The 25,249-nt window shown below is 30.6% G+C and overlaps 1 protein-coding gene and 1 long non-coding RNA gene across 2 annotated transcripts; both read left to right on the top strand.

Moving 5' to 3' along the window:
- The first annotated feature begins 67 nt into the window (after positions 1 to 67).
- Positions 68 to 836, top strand: LOC114924504 (uncharacterized). The gene is made up of 3 exons (XR_003811881.2): positions 68 to 205; positions 389 to 466; positions 556 to 836. It is a non-coding gene; the product is annotated as an uncharacterized lncRNA (long non-coding RNA).
- Positions 837 to 9,529: 8,693 nt separating this feature from the next.
- Positions 9,530 to 12,109, top strand: LOC112709439 (uncharacterized). Its single transcript, XM_025761324.1, has 5 exons — positions 9,530 to 10,552; positions 10,647 to 10,987; positions 11,134 to 11,533; positions 11,630 to 11,882; positions 11,994 to 12,109. The coding sequence occupies exons 1-5, from the start codon at positions 9,530 to 9,532 to the stop codon at positions 12,107 to 12,109; spliced, it is 2,133 nt and encodes a 710-aa protein (XP_025617109.1).
- Positions 12,110 to 25,249: the final 13,140 nt, after the last annotated feature.

Here is a 25,249-nt window from a genome sequence, read left to right as displayed (position 1 = left end):
TCAAAATTTTTAAAGATTATTTATCTATTTATTTAAATATTGTCTAATGTATTTTATTATATTGTAGAGTTATTCTGAGGAAGAAACAAATTACCAAAGCAATGATGAGAGCAATGTTCAGAGTGTAGATCGCAGATATTTTAGTGACAATGGAACAAATAAATTAGCTACATAAAAGAATAAGAATGGAGTTAAGGCTACCAAGGTATGTTAAAGTGAACATCAATATATAAATTTGCCTCTTCATAAGAACCATTCTTTTTTTGTTTAATATATATTTTTTTCAAAAACAGTAATTTGTAGCAATTTTATTATATATGCATTTTAATTTTAGATTTCATTAAATATATACTTACTTAATCATGTCATATGAGATGCCTGTATGTAGGATACAAGAGTTGATGACACAAGTTTAAGGTCCAAAAAGCATAAACGAAGATGTTCTAATATACATAATGCACATAAGGTTTGTATCGTGAATGGATTACACATATAATAGTAGTGTTTTTTTTTAACTAATAAAATATTAAACTTTTTTTGTGTATATTTTTTTAGAGTGGGCAACCAAATAACCATGATATTGGAAAAACATGTCAACCTAATCCAATAGATCCTGTGAAGCTCCAAAATCAGCATTTGAATGGATTACCTGTGTATCCTACCTTTTCAGGATTTTCCGTTCCATCTTATCATCCATACAATAAAACACCATTGTACCAGTCATATTCTCCATATTATTATAATGTGCCTAATGGAAATCTATTTTGGAATGGAGAGGTTCATGATGTTAATAAAAATAGAAAGTAGTGACTCGTGACAGGAAGTCTTGGTATGGAGAAGGAAGAACATACAAAAAATTTTTATTTTAAGACTTATGTGACGACATTTTATTGTTTTATGAATGGAATTTTCTGAATTAATTTTAACAGTTTAATTATTGAAATGTGGCCTATATAAGATTGAGCATGAACTTAGTTGATGGTCCAATATATAATTTTATTACCATCTTACCTTTTTAATTTGTTTATCGAGATTAAGCCCAATATTTTTTTGGTGACTAGATTAAGCTCAATTACAAGCACAACGTTAATCTTAATATCATGTTTGTTAATTATTAAGTACTAATTTATGCATCAATTTTGTATATCTCCTGTTACTCATAATCTGTCACATGATATTAATAATGAATTGATGTGAGATTTAGTTATAAAAACAAAAATTAATTAAATAATAAAATAATTATTGACCACAAATTGATTCCCAGAGTTGACTATGAACCAATTACATAGGAGATTGACCATAAAACAATTAGTTGAATAAATTGACAATTAATGCCTATCTCATAATTGCAATAACAACTTAATTGCAACATATTAATAAATTAGTAAGTTTTATTTAAAAAAAAGAAATAAATCATTTACTTATAATAATTTATTATTGCATATATCAAGTAGTAATATATTGGTAACGTATATATAAAGTTATTTAATATGTATTTTTCTAATCATATATCAAGTTGTAACGTATTAATAATTTAATAGAATATATTTTAAAAAGGATAGCAAAAATTATTTATTTACTTTTAAATCTTAACCCTAATGTTAAATGTTAAATAGGATAACATAAATGTATTTAAAATAGGATAACCTAAATATTACTATAAATGCCAATTTATCAACGCTAAACCCTAATCAAGTAAGTGAATAATGGTTTAACTTATTACTATATGCTTAAATTTGAATGACGTGAACTAGTAGATTTGAATTATATGAACTTAAAACTCAAACCCTAATTATTAACTTTTAAACCTTAAACTATAATATCTAAAGTCTAAATCCTAAACCCTAATTATTAAAAAAATTTTAAAATTGTTATTGGATTATCGAACCGGCCAAGAATGGGCCGATCGAATCGAACCGAAATCCGGCCAATTTTCAAATTTTTTACCAAAACGGCCCCGTTTTGTTCATTAATAAGGAAAACGGTAAAGTCCTGAACCCTAATCCACTTGCCCCTTCATTGAACACTTACTCACTCTCCCTAATTCGGCCAGCTATTTTGCCGCACCGCTCCACACCTCTGTGCTTTAGAAGGCACCCTCATACCCTAACTCTATAATGAAGCCTCACTTGTCCTTATCTTTTATAAGATTATAAGATTTTGGCTGATGAAATTTCATGTAATGCTTTAAATTTGTAATGTATTTAAAGGTTTACATTAGATTATAATTATATTTTAGGATGTTTATTTATAATTTATTTATATTTTTTATTATAAAACAGTTTTTTCCAAGATTCTGAAAATCGAACCGGACCGGCCGGATCGACCGGGTTAACTGAAAATCGGTTAGTAGGCCGGTCCGATTAACGTCTAAAACTAGCCTGCAAAAAACCGGCAAAAAACCGACCGAATTTTTTGAAGCTCTGGTTCTCCTCTTCAGCATAAGGCATCGTTTTGGTAAAAAAAAAAAAGAAGAAAAGAAAAATGCGTAGAAGACCCCAATCCCCTCTCCCTTCTATCTCACTCTCCGTATTTACTAAAATGGCAAAATCTCTAACCCTATTAGAGCAAACCGCCGCCGCTACTCTGTGCTCGCTGTGAAGCCCGCCTCTGTCCACGCCGTCGTCGGTCGTGAGTACTTCAATTTTCGCCGTTCTTCATCAACATATTCTTCGTGCTCCTCTTTATTTTCATTGATTTCCTCCTTTTATTACTTTAGTTCTATGACCGGTCCAATTTTCGCAACTTTGGTTTTTTCGCTTATATTACGGTTGAACCAGTTGAAGCAGTAAATCAGTAAATCAGTGATTAAAACGGTTTAAATCTTAAACTCTAAACTCCTAGGTCTAAACCCTAAACCATAGATTCTATACCCTAAACCCTAACTTCTAAACCATAAACCGTAAACCTCAATTTGAATTACATCAACTAGTAAATTTAAATGACTTGAACTTAAAACTCGAACTCTAATTATTAAATTATAAATCATAAACCCTAATATCAAACTTCTAAACCTTAAACTCTAAATTCTAAACTCTACATCTGAACCCATAAACAGCGTATGTTAAGTAAATACTTTATGTTAAATAATCTTATATATAATTCTAATAATTAATATTAATCTTTAAATATTATATTCTAGAATATTTAAAAATTTATTTAATTCTTTTAGAAAAATTAATTAAAATAATATTTAAAATTTTGTAATTGATTTAAAAAATATAATAATATTAAAAAATAGATCATATATTTTTAATATAAAGTGAAAATTTATTAACGTACAAATCCACAAAATAGGAAACTCACAAATTATATGTAATTATGTTTATAATAGGTCAAATTGAAAAACTTTTAAAATAAATATAGAAAGTTCTAATCAGTAATGTGTAATGGACTAAAATCAATCAACTTACCTAAAACAAAAATGGAAATGGCCTTTTGAAAATATGCACTAAACTACACTATAAAATTAATAGAATTAGTTGATTACATCTTACTAATACACATAATTTTTCAAATCAATTCATTCTTTTCATTTACAAGAATCCATGGATGGAGATGGAGTTAGCGAAGCTATGTCCAAACGAACTAAAATTGATGTCCAAATCGATCCTATTGAGATATCTTCCAGGTTTTTTACATAATCTTCTTTTGTAATAATGTATTTTCTTAAAAAAAATTAAGTACTAATATAACTAATTATGTATCTTATGATTTTTTTTCTTTTTCATACAGTCACGATAACACAATATTATTTGAGCACAAAGAAAACTCAATCATGAAGGAAGAAGAAATCAAAGCACCAGAGGTGAAGTTCATCACTTAAAAATGGTATTTTGAAAGAATAATAACCTATTTTAAAATAATTTCATGTCTTTAACAGGTCAATAATAAAAAATATGAAGAAATGGATATACAACTCAAGCAAATAGAAGAAACTGTTAATAATCTTCAAAAGATGTATTCTATCAACCAACCAAATTTTTCTACTAGTTTACATCAACCCATAATGCCTTTCTTCCACCCTATACCGCCAAATTTTTATGGTCTTTCTCCAGGATTTACTCAAACCTCACCTCCATGTACACCCCCTTCGATTCACATGCATATGCCTCCATATCCTCCTCCCTTTGCATCCCATATTCCCAGCACACCACTAACCGATGCTATTATGGGAAAACTCAAGTCTCCCGTAGACAAAAGTACTAAAACAATAGCCAAGAAGACTAACGTTAATGCTGGGCATAAAAAAGAATTACCACGCAAAGGTTCAGCTGGAAAAAAACTCTATTCTCCAAAATCGTCACCAACTGAAATTCCAAAGTTTTTGTTGGGTAAGGATTCTCCAACTGGATATTCCATCAACCATAACACTTTGCCAAACTTAAGTTTGCGCCGGAACGACTCTGGAATTGAAGCACCATTTGTAAGTTATAATTTTTTGTTTTTTTTTTTAAGTGAATCTTTTGAAGATTTTAAATTTGTTTGCATTCAAAAATTTTAGTGTTACAAGAATTTTCTAATTTATTTTTATGTATTGGTTCAATTACAGTGGCTTCCGGTTGTATTTAGACCACCTACTGGAATGGAATTAGATGAAACAGACATACAAGTGGCTACATATATATTTGGATCTGACAAAGAAGATGAAATTAATAGGTAGATATGATATATAATTTACATTTTTTTTACTGTTTTGTAACATTATATATAAGAATTTAAATAATTACCTTTTTTAATTGCAAAAAAAATTATAACAGACATGAAATTTTAGCAAGAGGTTCCAAGTTTGATGCAAATAGGGACAGTTTTTTCAACTTAATTCCTAAGGGATGGATTGATGAAGATGTAAGTATTTTTTTTCTTAATTATCATTTTTTTAAAAAGATAAATATAATTATATTAATTTTCATGTTTTATTGTCTAAAAAAAATGAGCCAACTGAATTTGATTTTTTTTTGTATTTAGATACTATGTGTGTATGCTCATATACTAACTAACGAGGAAAGGTCAGATTTGGGATATCTAAAACATTGGTATATGTCTACTGTGTTTTCTGTAAGTACTTAATTATTAATTACTAATTACATGTAATTAACTTATTTTATTCTTATATATTATACTCCTATATCGTTAATGTATATTTTTACATTTGTTTAGAAACTTGCACTCATGGAAAAAAATCCTCCTTCCAAAATGATAGTACAGTATCAAAAATCTTTTATGGGAAAGGTAGAAACTCTTCATAAGGTAAAAATACTTTAACTTAAACTAAATATAACCTCAATATTCAATACTTACTTTTATTAAAATTTATTTAATTTGATTTTATATTTAGATATTTGTGCCTGTCAATGAAGACAACATCCATTGGTATCTTGTTGTGTTTGATATGCACGAACGTCAGATAATTTGGTTGGACTCTAAGCCAAACTATGAAAAGATTGAGAGAAAAGATTTTAATATTAGGAAGCTGGTAATTATTTAAATCTATAACGTTAACATCTATGATTCATATGTAAATTTTTGTATAGGAGTAGTGTTTAACTAATTTAACTTAACTAATTAATAGGCTATGTACATTGAAGAGATGCTTCAAGATGACTCATTTTATGATCTTGAAACCACTGTTAGGCCTAAAGTTTCTCGTTTTGCTGATCCAAAGCATATAGAAACAGGAGAACAAAAAATTGGCTCGTAATGATCTAATCGTATCTCTACTTTATTTCTCTTATATTATGTTGTATACTTTTTTATATGTGTTTTTTTTTTCTACACTATTAAAATAATAATGATTGTGGAATTTGGGTAGCAACTTGGATGAAAGATTGTGCTAAAAATGACAATTATTCCATCAAGGTACGCACACTTTAATATTATTTAATAATTATTAGTTACTTTTAAATTCATGATTTGTTACTTATTATTTTTTATTTCAATTATAGATTGACGACACAACAAGAATGCGCATTGCTTTTGATTTGGTTATTAAACCATACAATACAAAATAAGGAGTCATTTTAAAAGCTGCAGAAAAAAACTACAAGAAGATTAAAGAGAAAAATAAGAATTTAGTTAAAAAGTAATTTTATTTGAGTTTAAATTTTTTGTTGGAACAATGTGGTAGAATTGTTGAGATCCTTATATGTAGTTTTTAATATCCGTTTTTGGAATTTGAGATACAAGTTTTCTTACTTTTATATTTTACAAAGTTTTAATAAATATTTTTTCAGAAATTAAATGCTTAATTTGAGTATTATTTTTCATGAGTCATGACTTATTAATACATGTACATTTTAATTTCATGATGGATTCATGCCTTGAATGAATTCAATTCAATTAATGGCTCAAAATCATGATGGATTCATGCATGAATGCATTCAATTGAATTAATGACTTTTTAATACGTGTACAAATTCAATTTCATGATGAGTTAGATAAGCATGTAAATATTAAAATTTTTTAAATCTACCCACACCTTTCTCAAGTTATGATCTATGCATATTTAGTGGCATAATACAATTGAAGCCATTGTTTTTATACCCAAAATAGTGTCGTTACAATTTTTTTATTTTGGAAAAAAATTATTTCGGTATTTTCATTTAAAGATACTATAATTTAATTTATTGTCATTAGGCATATCTTAATAAATTATTAATACGTTACTAGTTTATACTTGAATGGTGAGAATAAATATTAAATAATGATTATTTATTTATATGATTATTAATACGTTACTACATTAATTTAATTTATTGTTTTTATACTTGAATGATGACAATCAGTAATTAATATGATACTAATCAAGTTCAATTCAAATTTTAAAACATAAATCATTTATTTGTTTTTAGAATAATTTTTTAAAAGAATAATTTCAAAAAAATAATATTGGTGAGATTATATGACAATTTCTTTTATTAAATATAAAAAACTATAAATACATAAAAAATATTTATTAGTAATTATACATATATTAAAAATATTTGTTGACTATTAGCATTATTATTCAAGTAAATAATATACAATTTAACTTTCCAACCTTATTTGAAAAAATTCTTAAAGGAGATAATATTTTACTTTACTATTGTACTTAATAATAATGATGACAATAAATAAATAATACGTTACTAATTAATTTTAAAAGTGAATAACTTCAAATATTGCTCATTTAAATACGTTACAAAAAATAGTTGATTCCCAACTTCTTCTCTTTCTCCGGCTTCTTCCATTTTACATACAGGCTAATTCACAAAAAAATAGCTGATCCCCAACCTCTTTTCTTTCTCCAGGCTAATTCACAAAAATGAGACAATTTTGGACGACTGAAAGTGAAAGTGAAACCAGCTAACTCTCCCCTTTCTATTTGGGTGTGGTTTGTAGATTGGAAATGAAAATGTGATGAATTGAAACCAATAACATCTCTGCACAACTCACGATAATCAGAAAAGACATACCACTTAAAATGAACATGAAACTTTTTAAATACCTATAGACATGAGAGAAGAAAGACAAACACAACCAAATTAAATTAGATAAGAAAAACAAATTAAAAATGGAAATGATGAAACTGCCTTCAAACACGCAAAAAAAAATTAAATTAAACTAGACAGCCATGATTTGTTAAGTTCCAAAACTCCAAACAAAAAAGAAAAAAAAGCTTAACCGAGCTTCATGATAGGTCAAATTCCAAAACTTTAAACATAACTCAGATGCATTCAAGAGAAAATTAAATATTAAATTCGCTCTTTTTAAACTTTTCTTGTCTTCCTTTTCTTCATTCTTTTTTTCCTAAAACTTTAATCTGTTAAATTGACAATAATTTATTGTGGATAATATTCTAATTCTCATTGTTAACCAGAATCTTAAAATGTGAATGGATGAAAAATACGAAGACTACTTCAAGGAACGGAAAGTAATCAGCAACCTGTTTGACAAATGCAAATGCTCTTCATATAATTAGTATACACACAACCAAACATTTATTGTTTCTTCTGTAATTTGGGGGTGATCATGGTTGTCAAACTCGCGAGTTAACTCGTAAACTCGTACGAGTTTACAAGTTTAGGTAGTGGAATCGAGTTGACTCGGACATAAACTCGTTTCTGGGTAGAATCGGGTTGACTCGGCTAGACTCGGATAAAATCGTGCAAACTCGCGAGTTTGCTAGCGAGTCAGCGAGTTTAATTTCGTTGCCCATTTTTGCCAAAACGGCGTCGTTTTGGCCCAAAAAAAAAAAAAAACAAAACCGGCGCTAACCCAAACCCGCAACCTAAACCCACTCGGCACCCACACCCACTAAAGAAGGAGTGAACTAAAGTTTGAAACCCTAGTGACTCCCTCAACCAAACTCACGGCCAGCCTCACTCGTCTCACACCCTCCACCATCAAACGGCAGCGTTGTCTGCGCCGCCACGCAGAGGCCGGACGCCAGAGTCCAGACGGACCCCTCGCCTTCTCACGGTCTCACCTCCCCTCGCCTCATCCCTCGTCGTCGTCGGCTCGTCCCCCACCTCTCACCCACGCAGCGTCGCAGAGCCCAGTGAAGGACCACCACGCAGAGTCGCAGTCTCGTAGAGCCCACCAGGCCACCACCAGGCAGAGTCGCACAGCGCCAGAGCCCACCACCAGTCCACCACGCCGTTTGCCTCCCCTCCCCTATTCTGCCCTCGTGAGCCTTGTTCTGTTTTTCTTCACTGAAGCACTGCCGATCTGCTTCAAGTTCTGAACTCTGAAGTCTGCCCAAGTGCCCATCTCCAAGGTAATTTTGTTAAACTAATTCAAATGCTAACAATTTTGGTTGCAATTATTCAATTCTGCAAATTTATTAAGGCCCTGATCTGCGTTTGATCTGTTGAAAAAAAAATTAATGTGTGAAAAAAACTGATGCTGCTTGCCTGCTTCTGTAATCTGTACTTCATGCTTCATGCTTCAATCATGGTTAAAATCTGTGGATAGTGCTTCTGGCCTTCTGCTATATATATTTTTTCTTTTGTTTTCTGCTTCTGTTATGTAGTTATGTTTAGTCTGAATTAGTGAATTCACATTCACTGAATTGAAACTCTGAAGTCTGAATTGTTAGTTAGTGTTACTGACTTACTGTGTTAGTTTAATTGAAAGTCTGAACTCTGAAGTCTGAATTGTTAGTTTAAATGAAAATGTATCTGTTGTGTCTTGTGTGATAAAGTGAGTATTGGAGTATTGGTGGTTGACTCTGGTTGCCATTGTTTTAATTTGTTTGTGCTTGATCTGATATTGATGACCTCAAAGGGGGTTCATATGACAATGAGAAATTTGTTTAAATGAAATTGCTTGCTATACTGCATTTGGAGTGATGAACTGATGATTATTGATTAAGTCTTATGATGCTAAAAATTTTTCATCTTTTAAAAATTATTGTTGTAAGTGTAGCTGAAACTAGTGTTAGTTATGAATTTAGTTATTGGATAATCTGAATCTGAATTTAGTTAGTGGATAATCTGAATCTGAATTTGTTGTTTGGGTTGTTGATTTTTAGGGATAAAAATACAAAATGTCTGAGAATGTTGGTTCAGGGACAGGGTCTTCGCTTCCTAGTATTCCTAGACCTACACCTGCTGTTTCTAGGAGAAAAAATGCAACTGGAAATAGAAGTGATATAGGATGGAAACATGGGATTGATGTTCAAGGCAATGGTAAAAAAGTGAAGTGTAATTATTGCTCAAAAACTATAAGCGGAGGGATTTACAGATTCAAGCATCATCTTGCCAGTACTAAAGAGGATTCAGAGCCTTGTGCTTCAGTACTTGAAGAAGTGAAGGCTGTGATGTTGAAAGTTTGTGTGGAGGCTAAAGAAACATCATTGAAGAAGAGAAGATTTGGTGATGATGAGGATTATCCTGAACAAACAGAAAAGGAAAAGGACAATTCTCAACAAAAGGGGAAAGATATTCGCAACTTTGTCACAAAAGGAAAAGGGGCTCAAGTTCAATCAACAATAAATCAAATGATGAAGAAGGATCTAAAGGAACAATGTGATCAACAATGTGCCATATTTTTCTATACAAGTGCTATTCCTTTCAATGTTATTAAGAATCCCGAATTTTTAAAGTTTTGTGAGATGGTTGGTAGATATGGAATTGGCTATAAACCTCCTTCTTACCATGAGTTAAGAGAAACCCAATTAAAGAAAGCAGTAAACAATGTTGATGAAATGCTTACTGAATTTAAAGCGGAGTGGAAGAGAACTGGTTGTTCAATCATGTCGGATGGATGGACTGATAAAAAAAGGCGTAGTATTTGTAATTTTTTGGTGAACAGCCCTAAAGGAACAGTTTTTCTTTATTCATTGGACACTTCTGACATCTCGAAAACAACGGATAAAGTTGTCAAAATGCTAGAAGATGCCGTACAATTTGTTGGTGAAGAGAATGTAGTCCAAATTGTTACAGATAATGCTGCTAATTATAAGGCTGCTGGAGAAAGAATGATGGAGACTAGAAAAAGTTTGTATTGGACACCATGTGCTGCACACTGCATAGATTTGATATTGGAGGATTTTGAAAAGAAGCTAAAGGTGCATGAAACAACCATAAAAAAAGGGAAGAAAAATCACCACTTTTATCTACTCTCGGAGTATGCTCATTAGCATGTTGAGGAATTTTACAAAGGGAAAGGACTTGGTTCGGCCAGGTGCCACAAGATTCGCCACTGCGTACTTGACTCTCACTTGTCTTCATGATAATAAAGGACCGTTGATGACTATGTTTACTTCTGCTGATTGGAAGACAACTAAGGTTGCATCAACGCCTGAAGGAATAAGAGTTCAAAACATGGCCTTGGATAGTAGGCTATGGAAGAATATTGTCATATGCCTCAAGGCTGCTGCTCCTCTCATTACAGTCCTTCGCTTGGTTGATTCAGATGAAAAACCAGCCATGGGTTTCATCTTTGAAGGCATGAGAAACGCCAAAGAAACAATCAAGACTAACTTCGGTTGTGTTAAAAAGAGGTAATCTTGAGTTTTGACTAATTGAAAGCTTTAATATTTGATTATCAATGTATCATGTTAGTATGTGTATGTTACCATGTTTTCTTCTTATATTCAGTTATTTATTTAATTTTCTTATTTTTATTCATTTGCATTGTTATTTTTAGTTATGAACCTATATGGGAAATTATTGATGGAAGGTGGGAAAGTCAATTGCATAGACCATTGCATGCAGCTGCGTATTATCTTAATCCTCATTATCACTATGAACCAAATTTCATGGTTGATGATGCTGACATTAAGATTGGCCTATATAGTTGTTTGAAAAAACTAGTTCCTAACCAGGAAGAAAGGAAAAAGGTTGGTCTACAGCTTCCTGACTTTCATTATGCTAGAGGCCTCTTTGGTAATGAAACTGCAAAGAGTAGTAGGAAGACCATGCTACCTGCTGAGTGGTGGGACTTCTATGGAGATAGTTGTCCAGAACTAAAGAAGTTTGCTATCCGAGTTCTAAGCTTAACTTGTAGTTCATCTGGTTGTGAGCGTAATTGGAGTGCATTTGAAATGGTAATTCCTTATTCCTTACTTCCTTAGAACTATTCATTATTTATTTTAATTTTAATTTTTTTATTTTTATTAACTATTGGCACTATATGTTTGTAGGTTCATACAAAGAGAAGAAATCGGTTGCATCAAAAGAAAATGAATGATCTAGTGTATGTGATGTATAATTTGAAGTTAAAGGGCAAGCAAATTAGAAAAACTCCAGAACTTGAATTTGATGCAGTGCATTCTGATGATGAGTGGATAACTGAGGATGTTAATGAAAATATTGCTGAAAGTGTTGAGCATTCTCACTTGCCAATGAATGACAATACTAATGATGATCCAAATAGTAATGAATTTGCTATTCCAGGTATGAATAGTAATGAATTCAACATGGGTGAGGGAGGTGAGAATGAGTTTATTGGGGATCCACAACAAAATTTAATAGAGGAAGAAGATGAACATGTGAATGATGATGAAGATTTTGTTGGCCGTGTTGAACCTGAGGCTGAAAGAAATGATGTTTCTGATGAAGATGGTGAAGATGATGATGTTGATGCCATGGAAGATGAAGATATTGGAGGATTTGAGTTTTAGAGTTTATTAGAAATTTAATTGTTGCTTTGTTGTTTTCTTTTGTGTTTTGGTTATGTCTTATAAACCTTTGATTGTGTAATTGTGTGTTTTATGTTGAACTAGATAAATACTTGTGAAGGATTTAAATGTGTGATCCAAAGTACTTGTTGTAACTTGTAATTTTAGTATTAGGTTAATTTATTATGTGTTTTGATGTTGAAATTGTTAGGTTTAAATGTCTATATCTGAGTAAATATATATATTATACATGATATATATATATTTTTAAAATGTATAACAGGTAAACTCGTACGAGTCTACGAGTCGAGTCTACGAGTCGAGTCTACGAGTCGAGTCTAGGTCAGCTCCACGAGTTTACCTAGACTCGCGAGTTTGACAACCTTGGGGGTGATAATTAAACAAGATTTCAAATAGCAATTTTAGGATTAAACAGTGAACTTATATTGGCTCAACAATTGGAAACATAATTTCAATTAGGTGATTAATTACTTCAGATTCCAGAGTCAATCATAAAATATAGTGCAATTAATCTAGTTGATCAATCTATATAGTAGATATACAAGATAGAAAAATTGTATCAATGGTAGCAAATTTGTTTCATAAATAAATCAATAAAAATAAAATTCACCGTTTGAACATGCAAGCATCGAAACAATCCCATAACAAAAAAAAATGAAATTCATTATTTAAACAGAGGATAAATGCCTAACCTAACGTCAAGGGTGTGGTGATGGAGAACGCCGCTACGCTGGTGGATCAGAGGCGGCGAACACAGGAGTCACGGAGGCTCAGGACGTGAGAGACCGCGGCGACACGGCTGTTGGAGGCGGAAAGAGGGGGCGCTGTAATCGTGGTCACGGAGGCTAACGACGGGTGATGGAGATGGAGATAGACGAACGCCTGTGAGATAGAAGGGATCTGGCGGTGTCGGTGAGCAGCGGCGGTGAACGGCAATGGTGGAGAGGTTCAGATATGAAGGGTTGGGTGTTCAGCCAGTGGGTGTTTTGGTAGGAAGAGAAGACTGATGGGAAAGAGAAGAGGTGTTTTGTTCAGCCCTGATTTTGGATAAAATCCCCAAATTAAGTGAAACTTAGAACGAATGGAAACAGAAACTGGCAGAAATTTGCAGGGACGGTGGAGACGATAGAAATTAGGAGAAGGAGAAGAAGAGATAGAATAACCTCGTTGAGTGTTGATCACAATTACAAGTAGTCGCAGATAGCGTGATGAGGATTATTTATTTTAATTTTGTTTTAATTTTAATAAACAAAAATGTTTAACCATAGTTAATCATATATGATTAAAGTATATACGTATTCGTATTTGTATACAAATAATATTTAATATACTTTTAAAATACATTAAATTTTAAGATTTTAAAATTATTTAATTATTAATTGACTAGGATTAATGATGCCACATGTCTATATTATATTGGTCCACATATATAGGGTATGAATTTTAGCACAAATGTTGGGGTATGAGAGCAATCACCATATATTTTTACTTTAAGTAATCCATCACTAAAAATTTAATGCAACATAAATATGATGAGAATAAGTAGAATAAAAGTCAAATATACTAATTTAAAAAAGATTATTTTTATGTTTCTTTCCACTTTAAAATCAAGAGAAAAAATAACGGAAAAAAAATCAAATTTAATAAGATATTAAAATATCGATAGAAGGAGTGAGGAAATTCTGAAATAGTATACTGAAACGGAATAGAGGAATATCAACTTTGGAGAAGAATTTATGAGCATGAAACTTTTAAAGTTAATGATTCAAATTCATTTGGGATAATTCACCTCATATTCAAATATCTTTGAAAAAAATAAGATTCACCACAGAATTTTTTCCTTAAAAAAAGTAATTCAGGAATCAAAATAGATATTAAGAACGAAAATGAAAAAAAAATCCAATTTATTAAAAAAAATACAGCAAAAATAATGGACCATTTGTGATTCTTTAGATTAAGTTGTTGTCTAACCACACCAATCTTATAGCTAGCATGGAATCTATCATCTCGTGTGAAGATTAGGTCATATAATAAGATAAAGAGATTTTATAAGAATTGGAATCTATCAAATATTATTTCAGCTATTAAATTTAATTTACAGTATTTACTTGCTTATGATATTTAAAAATATAAGTTTAGTATTGTAGAAATGATATTAATTATACATTGTACCTAAATCATCATATATTATCTATGCTAGTAGTTGTGTCTTATAATTTATGGAATGTAATAATTTATATGAATTAATGAGAATGGAAAAGATTAATTCTAATTGAGTATTTAATATGTTAATCTATATAAATGCATAAAAAATATAAAATTATTATAAATAAATATGAAGTAATATATTATAAAGTCATTATTGCCAAATAAACCTCACGATGATTGGATGAACATACATAACAATTATTTGTTGAAATTTTTTAGTATAACTGAAACAAAAATGTATACAACAATATAAACAAGTTAATATATGATATCTTTATAAATGTATATAATAGTGTAAACAAGTTAATATATTCTGCTGGATTTGTTGTAAATTTAGTTGAGTTGTGATTGATGTTGTAGATTGCGATTGGTTGGATTTATGAAAACCGTAAAAATAGATATATGTCCAATTTTAGAAGAGGTTATGTCAAAAAAAAATTTAAAATAATATAAATATTGAAGAATTTGTGTTGTATATATATGATTATGTTAATTGGTATTCTCTTTGCAGATATGACAATAATAGGTAGCAGAGGTGTCACGAGTGTGTCTCATGGTCGTGGTAGAGGGGGGTTCCACCGGTACCCCAATGACTTCTCAGTCATCACCCTCTATCCCAACTACCCCGTCGACCCCTGTGACGTCACAGGCGGGTCCCACAGACCAGCAGTTTATCATGGTCCCAAAAGCCAACTACGTAGCTCTTTCTACCACGCCCCCTCCACCCCTATAGCTCCAATGATAAAGCCCGTGGTAGTTGATTCCTCTAATGCGTCCCAGCTAGATGCACCTCCACCAACGCCCGTCATATGGATGAGGATTTGGCCTGATGGCATACAGGCATGAGTACATTCTATTTTAATGTCTTTTATCCGCAATCTATTTTGAATTTGTTAAGTTTTTTGTATTTTTATGTGTTTCTAATCTTAAGTTTTTCATTGATAGGTTTGTACCAAACAATGCATGTACACAGGAGATCTCCAATGTGATTAAGTCCATGTGTGACAACTCATGGTCGAGTTACACAAAGATCCCTACTGAGACCAGCGAGCGACGGTTTTAAAAGTGGGCAGTAACCCAATGTTGTTGAATCAACTGTATTTTAACTGTATTTTATTTCAAATAACTAATGTTATTGAATTACTTTGTGTAGGAGAAATTTAAATGGGATATGAAATATGATATCTTCATTAGGAAGATCTATGACCATCGGATAGTTAGGCGACTTTAGCAGATGATGCAAGACATTTGTCAAGGGCGCCGGGCGTGACCACCTCATGATTTGGCTTCGTCCAGATATTAAGAAGGAAATGGATGCCCACTTTAGTACTGATGAGGGGTTCAAGCGTCATCGTCTGACGAACAGAACTAATAGAACTTCGCCGAGGTTGTCGAAGTATACCGGTAAGTCGGCGACTTTCATGAAGACGAAGAGTAAACTAGTATGTAGTTTGCTTATCTTTGTTAATTATTACTTGAATTAATTGTTACTTAATTTATTTTATCAATTGGTTTCAATATGTGTAGTCTAAGTCGTTGGAGCGTGAGGCGATATTGGCGGAGACCTTCAAGTATATCCATACATTGAAGGCCAACAAGGAGAGATTTGATGATGAGCGATCTGTGGTTCATTATGTGAGTTTAATTAATTCTATGTTTGAAATATATTCGATTTAAAGCAATTAACTATCATCCTAATCACAACGTGTGTTATATAGAACGACTACACGTAAAGATTGGAGGTCGCAACCTAACAATCTCAACCTAGTGGGGACGATCTCGGCTCTGATGCCTCAGTCGTAGATCCTGATAGGGTTTGGCGTGAGACTACTTCTGAGCCCTACAAGAATTGCATCTATGGGTTGGGGTTCTTCGCCAGCGGCCTTCGGACCTCCACATTGGCAACTTCATCTGCCTCTGCCTTTACCACTAGCCCTGCCAATTCCAAAGAAGTTGTTGATTTGAGGGAGGAGGTGTAGAAGCTCACATAGGAGCTTCACCAACAAACTCAGCAGTCTGAACAGAGGTACAACGAGTTTCTTGCATTCGTGGGAGACACCGTTGCCATCAGATCGGAGCTGATGGAAAAGCTGGAGTAGCTAGAGCATTTACAAGACCAGATAGTGATGTACAACGACCAAATATGCGCTAGAGGCAGCGGCGCTGCTAGTGTGGCATCGACATAAGCTCTTAGTCCGCCGTCTCAACGGGGGAAGACGACGACGACAACGATTACCGGGATACGTAGGATTTAGGAATTTAATTTATTTTATGTCTATTTCATTGTATTTTACTTCTTTGACCGTTTATTATATTCAGACCCTTGATATTTAATAAAATCATTAGTTGATTTTCGATAATTTTGAATTTGTATCCTAATTTTGTAAACAAAAATTTTAATTTGACTACTAATTGTGCAAAAAAAAAGAATAAAAAAAGCGTACCGGCGGAATAATTCGACGGTAATTAAATGCCACAAAACATAATATGGGGCCAAAATTCTCCGACAGTAATCAACCGCTTATTTTCGTCGCATTAATTACAAAATCCGACGCAAAATCTCCCTGGTAATTAGTGTTGGACAAAATAATCTGCCGGTGAAAAATTTTCAGCATCATTTATACCGTCAAATTCAAACCGATGGTAAACTAATTACCGGCAGATTTATCAAATCTGATGATGCTCAATATTTTTTTGTAGTGAATGTCAATTTGTCACTGATTATATTTGATTAAAAATTATATTATAATAATTGACGATTAATCTAATTATGCATTAAATGATGATTTTTATATATAATTATAAAAAAGATACATTTCTAAAATAAGTTAAAAAGAGAGAGAGATATATATACTGACACCAGAACGCGTCACGTCTGCATTTTTGGTGTTAGAATGCTATCCGTTATTGAATAATACAATGATTACTTATAATTTTTAAATTATGTCAAACTCCTAAAATATATGTTTTATATTTAATTAATATACATTGAATTCAGATATTTATTTATAATATTTTTTATTATTTGATGCGTGCATTAGACAAATATTTGGATCGATAATAAATAATAAAATGATCTGATCAATTGAAATTAGTCTTTACATTTGCTTCAATCATATTCATTTTGTACCTCCTAAGTTTGTTAAATCTAATCTACTGCTGTTAAACTTTTTTTTAAGGAATGAAAAACACTTATATGAAAATCACTCTCAATTTGCTCCACTCTCACTTTATAAATTTACTTTCCTCACACTTACACATCATTCTTTTTTTCTAAACCATTTTACAAATGGTTGTCAAACCTATTTTAGGGGTGCTTAAGCAAAATGACATAAAGATATTTCTAAAGTTAAGAATTAATATGTTTTAAATATTTATATAAGCAAAAAATCCAAATATATTAACTAAAATAGGTTATATAAAAGATAAATTAGTAAAAATATACTATATAAACTTCGTCGTGTCTTTATTATATATTTTGAATTCATAAATAAAAAAAAAACACTTAAAATATTTTGTTTATGTTAGTTTTTTTTTTCTCTTTCCTAATACCTTTCGAACTTTTCTTTTCATCTCTCATAACTCATGAGTGATGACTGGTTTAAATTTAAAAATATTTACATTTGCCTCTCCTCAAAACAAAATAAAAATAGTGTTTACTTTTTATGTATTGTTGATATTATTTAACTGTATTTATTTTTTATATAATTATTTATGTATTAGTTATAAAAATTAATTTTACTAATGTATGTAATAACACGTAATGAAATATATCTATAAAATTAGTTTAGACTATCAAATTAAATTTGTAAAACTAATTTAGATCATCACATATTAAATTTTAGTATAGAAAAAAAGAGAGGGGGAGGGGGCTAGCTTAGCAAGTTGTTATTATGATATAAAAGAAGCTTATCAGTTATTACTTATCACAAAGCATAATTAAAAGGCACTTGCAAATTGAATTTCATATGAAATTGCTAATTGTTAATAATAATAATAATAAATTGTATGAAATTAATTAATTAATTAATTAAATCATTGAAGCTTGAAGTAGACAGGACTAGCAGATTAAAAAAAAAAAGCTTCGTGGCACACCATTCTTCCTCAACTACGAGTTTTCATGTCTTCAAACAGGCACGTTTTATTTTTTCCCGAAAAAAGAAAATAAGACAAATCAATATCAAAATTAAAATGAAACGAGTGACAAGAAAACACAACTTAAAAGGCGATTGGGATAGAGACAACAACTAACTTAATATTTTCCTTTCAAATGTATTGATTTATTTTTCAGACCACATACTCAATTTTTGGAATTCTTTTAAATAAATAAAATAAATATTATAATTATAGTTATAGACACCCACAAAAAAAATTTATGTTTATATACCTTATTACTTATTTCATTCTCACTATTAGGAGTGTGCATGAGTCGGGTAAAACTGAATTTGATGTGACACGGACTCAATCTAAAATATATATCGGGTCTATTTGTTAAATCTGAAGTCGGTTCTAGACCCAATAAAATCTATACACTTTCGAGTCACGATTATACCGGATAAAAATTATGTGAAAACCGAGCCGTTAATATTACATTACCTTGATACTTTCTTGTAAGCTAGCATGTGAAAATATCTAAATTTTCAAGACTCCAACCATTATTTGATATGGTAAAATTCACTTAGAAAAATATAACAAAAACTAACTATTCTCTATAATTAAAACATAACCATAATCAATACTAATATTAATAACACCAAATATTTAAATCGATACAAATAACACAATATTATGCATTAGTCTAAAATCTTATGCATTTTAAACATAAAATATTAATTTATAGTCTTATATATAATGACTAATAGCACAAAATATTAAGGTTTACAATACTTAAATTCCACATAAGAATAGCTATCATCCATTACTAATAACACAAAATATTAATTGTGTATGATGACTGAACTAACCGGTCGAGTTCGGATAACCCGAAACGAAATAATGATTACGTCTATTTTTGAGACCCTTACCCGACTCTAGACTCGGTAAAATCACATAAAATTAGCCCTTAAAATATTCGGGTCAGGCCATGCACATTCCTACTCACTAAATGAGTTTTCTATATATGTATCTCGTCGTTGAGATAAATAAAGAAAAATAATATTGTATCTAATTTACAGATAAAATAATACATTAAACATATTTCGTTTACGTAAAAAATAAATAAGATGTTAATAAATTATAATTTAAATAACATAATTTTTTTATATTTATCTAAAAATTATGAATTCAAGTCTCACTTCTAATTTAAAAAAAAAAACGAGATAACACGGTGCTTGTTTGCTAATTTTTAGTTGTCCATTTTATGGCTACTTTACCTTTTATTTCTATGCCATCTTAATTTGATATTAATTTCAATTTATTACTAGTAAAAAGAGTTTGATTTTCTTTTACCATTTATTTTATAGCTTCTTGACTTAAAAAGAGGAAAAATATTTCTCCAATTACCCTGTCTCTTTCAGTATTGTCATAAGGAACAAGATAAATACTAAATAGAGTGGTACACACAACCATTACTTTAATTAAAAACTAACACACAATCCCATTTGTAGTTACTTTACATCTAAAACATATTACCAACCATTAGTATATGCTTAGCTTCTGTTAAACCCAATTTTTTGTAGCTTGAAATTCAGCTTATTCGACAATCACCTTCATCAAATATTTTTTTTTCTTGTATTAAACTAATTTGTATTTAATCACATTTTAATTTGCATTTAATTAGAAGTCCCAAAAGTCATAATTGAAAAGGTAATTAGTACACATGCTAATCAATAATTCTAATGGAGTTGTACTACTTCATTCAAATCTTATAGTATTTTTAACGAAAGTTTGAAACAATACCAAAATTGGAAAAAAATTTCCTCCTTTAAATTTTAACACAAATATTTATATAAATATATTTTTTTAATTAAACGGGAATCGACGAAAGTCAAAATGTTAACGTGCGTTGGCTCAATTTGTCAAAAATGATTGTGGAGTGATTAATTAAATTAAATTCCTCCAATTGGGAGATAATGTTATTTAATTAATGGTGCTCTCAGATGTGCTAGATTCAAATTCATCATCAGAATTTAGAAGTCAATCTCATAATTTTATTCGGCAAATTTTTTTTCTTAACGCCAACGCTTGATTCAGCCATAGCCCAACTTGTCAAATTAAAGTTTCTGCCACTAATTTATTCACTAATTAATGTTGGAAGAATAATATATAAACTTCCATTAAGCAAACAAGTTAAGAAGTGCTTTTAAGATATTTTGTAAAAGGTTATTTATGAAAAAAATTATGTATTTTTATATGTTATATGGATACAATCATACAAATGACACTTTATTAATAATATTATGATTTATTTTTGTTAAAAAAATTGTTTAAATATGAAATATGTGTTTCTTGTCCGTAATATTTTTGTTATTTTAGACTAGTAAAACAAAAATATATTTTATTTCTCTTGTTAACTTGCTTCCAAATAATAGAATGGTTGGTTAAACAAGCTTAACCCAAAATATTTTTTCAAAGATCATAATTAAAAAGAATAAAGTATTTTTTTATAATACTTTTTTCTATTTTATTTGTCTCAAATATTTAAAAGAATATATACTTAAAAAGATTTTTAAAAATTTTTATGTCAAATACTTTTGTCTCTAATTTTTTTTTTTATTTAAAGTCTCTAAGTTTTATTTTCGTAAGACAAATAAGTTCTTTTAAATCGTTGATTATAAACGAAAAAATCTTAAGTAACTATTAAGTAGATGACGTGACCGTAATGATGTCACGTATCAAAAGCAAGACAAATAAGCTTTTGTTAAACACTACATTTAGCGGAACAAATAGATGGACTCCAACTAATACCTCTCATTAGAATCTATTTGTCTAACAACACAAATAATTAGGAATTATTTTGAGGCTCAATTTTATGGATATAGGAGGTTTGGGTGTGCTAAATCCAGATATGAAGTTATGGCGTGCAAGATAAAAATGTGGGACAGGTTTTTCTGAACCAAAGATACAACAACTTGGATCATGTGAGTTTTTTGGTCTTGAAATTTTGCTTCACAAATCACATGGTCCGTTTTGTAGTTGCAAGAATTTGTAATCTGAATCGTGCAATTCGGACTCTCCGTTTTGTTTGTGCTGGGTAATTTTTTTTAACGTTATGGGGGATAAAATCGAAGGGTCCGATTTTGTTTTATGGACATATATAAAAGTGTGTAACTGAGGGAAGAGATCTAGTCGCGTATTCTTTTCCTTCTTCAAAGTCTTCTTCTCCTTCTTCAATGGCTTGTTTTCCTAGTTTTTTCTTGCTGTGTTTCACGGAATCAAGATATTTATTCATTAAGTGAGTACTAACAATGACATTAAAGTAACGTCCTTTAAAAATGATACTACTAAGGAAAAGTATATGGAATCAAGCGGTTACCAACAAAAAACTAAACAAAACCACATTAATTTATATTAATAATTAATTTTAAATTTTTTAAATTCAAAATTTAAAATTAATTAAGTAAACCTAATTAAAACCTATAAAAGTCTTCCTCTTCTCTTTCATATTAACCTACCCACCTCCAACAATTACACACAGACCTCTCTCTCTCACCAATGCTGCTGGAAGCGCCGGCGACTTCCAGGCTCTCCGCGACGCCCTCAACAAGCGCATCCAAGACAACTGCTTCAACACGAAGTCCACCTTCGACTTCGTCACAGACAAAACCTTCTCCTCTTCCCTCCTCAACCACCTCCTTCAAACCCTATCCACCCTCAACCGCGGCGTCACTCGCAAGAACGCATTCGAAGCAGTTGAAAGCTCACACCTTTTTCCTTATTCTGGGTGTTTGACTCCACTTGAAGCAGCCATGGCAGCTAATAAACCCTAAAGAATCTCCAAATCTAATTCCAACAGATTGGCCGCACCAATTCCACTCGGTGCTGTTCATGAACAGAAGCGGAGCACTGCAAAAGATTGACCTATGGTACGACTGGATCAATGGGCGCAACTTGAACATCATTCAAGAACAGCTCGATGACGTCATCTTGTACGACGCCGAATGGAACAACGGCACGTCGTTTCAGTTCAGTGTCCATCCAGCTGCGCCGAAATGTGACGTATTCCAGCTGGAGGTTGGGATCCTGAGACCCAATTGGCTGAACGATGCTAACTACTTGGGCCAGGAGACGGTTGATTATTTTGTTTGCAATGTTTGGAAGAAAGCTGATTTCATTGTTTATATGAGGATGTTGCTCTCTGCGTTTTGGGATATTAGGTGTCGTTTAATAATTAAAGAGACTATAAACTACACAATTACAGAATTATAAAAAAAATATTTATTTAATATGAAAAAAAACATCTTAATATTTAACAAAAGAAACATCCAATTATATTTTAGCAAAAATAATTAAATATTTATAAAATTAAAAAAAATATGAAATTCTTAAAGAAATAAAGACATTCACGTTTTCAATACAAAAAAATTCGAAAAATATATAAAAGAACATCCATTTAGTATAAAAAAGAAACATTTTGATACTTAGCAGAAGAAACATCTATATATATTAACTCGTAGAGATTTTGGATTCACCCAAAAGTATTTGGCTGATTTTTTACTAATACCCTTTTGGTTCTCTAGCATTACTCTACTACTAATCATTTAGTGAGTACTAACAATTTCTCAAAATAAAGTAACGTGCTTTAAAAATGATACTACTAACAATTTTTCACAACAACAACAATAACATTTAACGTTATTCATAACAATTATAGTTAATAATTTTAAAAGAATTTAAAAAAACCTAACGTTGTTTTCAATAATAGTTATAATAAAAAATATTAAAAAAATTAAAAAAATACGTTCTTTATAAAAAAAATTACGTTCTTTACAAAAAAATCCCAATATTTTAAAAATTACATTTTAAAATTCAACAACTAACAAATATAATAATTAATTAATTTTCTAACAATAATAATTATAATTAAAAATTAATAAAAAAATTTCAAAAAAAACTTACAAACATTAAAAAATGCTAATAATCATTTTATTTATAATAATTAAATTTCTAACAATAATAATTATAAATATAAAATATTTAAAAAATTAAAAAAAAAACTTACATAATCAGAATGATTGAGATAATGTATAATATGAAACTCAAGTCGATTTACATCTTTAATTTTGTGTTTCTTTGACATTTTTACTCTGTTTCCACCATGCAAAACTTGAAAGAATGGAGAAATGAAGAAGAAGAAGGGTGAAAGGGAAAGTTCAGAGTGAATGGTAAAAGTGTGTAACTCGGATGGTGAGTATGGACTATGTTAGTATGTTGGGTGCAACACCACCGTTCAGGGAGAAGCCTCTGCGCAACACGTGCCCTCCTTGTCACAATACGGACCGTGCGTTTTGCAAACCGCAATTCGGACCGTCCGTTTTGAGAACACAACTCGTAGGGTCCGAGTTCTGGTTCCTCTGATTTTACAACGAGGTGAAGCACCTTTCCTCTCTATATGCAAGTCCAACACTTCCTTTGTTTTTATATTCAAATTAAAAAGCGTTTATTTGACTAATAATTATTATTTTTATGGGGACCAATCTATATTATAATATAGAAAAATATTGGGTAAACAAATCATTTTTATAACAAAATTCAATCAAATTTTTTTTCTTCTCTTCTTTTTTATTGGCTTTTAGTGTGCAAATAAGTTATTGAATCAACTTGATTATCAAAATAACATAGCATCAGTGTACATGTATAATATATAACAAAGGAGTAATTTGTCTAGATGTAATATTTGATAGAATGACATATATATTTATGAGAGTTACTTAAATAAAAATGTTAAAAATATTTTTTTATAAAGATATTTTGTATAAAAGTATAATTTATTTATTTGACTATATTTTAAATAAAAATAATATTTTTATAATATATCAAAATTTAATTCTTTAATTTATTATTCAAGAGTCAAAAAATTTTTTTTACATAAAAACAATTATAAATTTTTTATTAAAATATTCGTCTATATTTATTAGTGATGCACTTGATACATATTGGAACATATATGAGTCATATAATCTTAAAACATAAGCCACTGAATATATTTTATCTTCAAATCTTCTTAGGAAGGTTATTGAGGTGTGATGTTGGTATAACCGAATGATACTAATGCTTAACAAAGACTCCATGGTGAGCTTGCACGTGTAGGCTAGCATATAGACTAGGTTAACTGTGGATTTTACAATTGGTTACTTTGGTCTACAAGTTAAAAAATATGTTTGTTGCACGCTACAGAAAAAATATGAGTATTTAGTCATTTTAGTTCAAAAAAAAATTTAGATTAGACATTTTAATTTTTAATTAAAATTAATTATTTAATTGATCTCTAGCAATTAATTTTATTAGTCACTTAAATTTTTTGTTTTATGAATTCTAATAGAAGAAATAGTTTCTTATAATTTTAACAAAGGACAAAATAGTTTCTCACTCTCTTTATTTAAACGACACCGTTCTCCTCCAATTTTTATTATATTTCGCATGACCCGAATATTTATATTCTCATTTTTCACCTTCACAGCCTTCTTCTCCATCTTTTCCTTCCTCTTCATTAACTCCAAAATCAAGCCATGGTATAACTGTCATGCGTGTCGCACCTACCTTAATATGTCATAGACCACACACTTTCCAAATCTCTATGACTGCAATACCCACCTCCTCCGCACTTTACCCACCAGAAGCATCCACATCCACATCCTCGATAACAGCATCACCTCCAACCCCCGACAACGTCTACCATGTTCTCAAGACTAAGTTCCACAATTACTTCAAAGACACGCCTTTCTCCACTCTTTAGCAAACGTACAATATAGATTG

This window comes from Arachis hypogaea, chromosome 9 (genome assembly GCF_003086295.3).
Source record: "Arachis hypogaea cultivar Tifrunner chromosome 9, arahy.Tifrunner.gnm2.J5K5, whole genome shotgun sequence".
Taxonomy (NCBI): Eukaryota; Viridiplantae; Streptophyta; class Magnoliopsida; order Fabales; family Fabaceae; genus Arachis; species Arachis hypogaea.
Note: the sequence above shows the minus strand (reverse complement) of the source record. Positions and strands in the feature narration are given on the sequence as shown.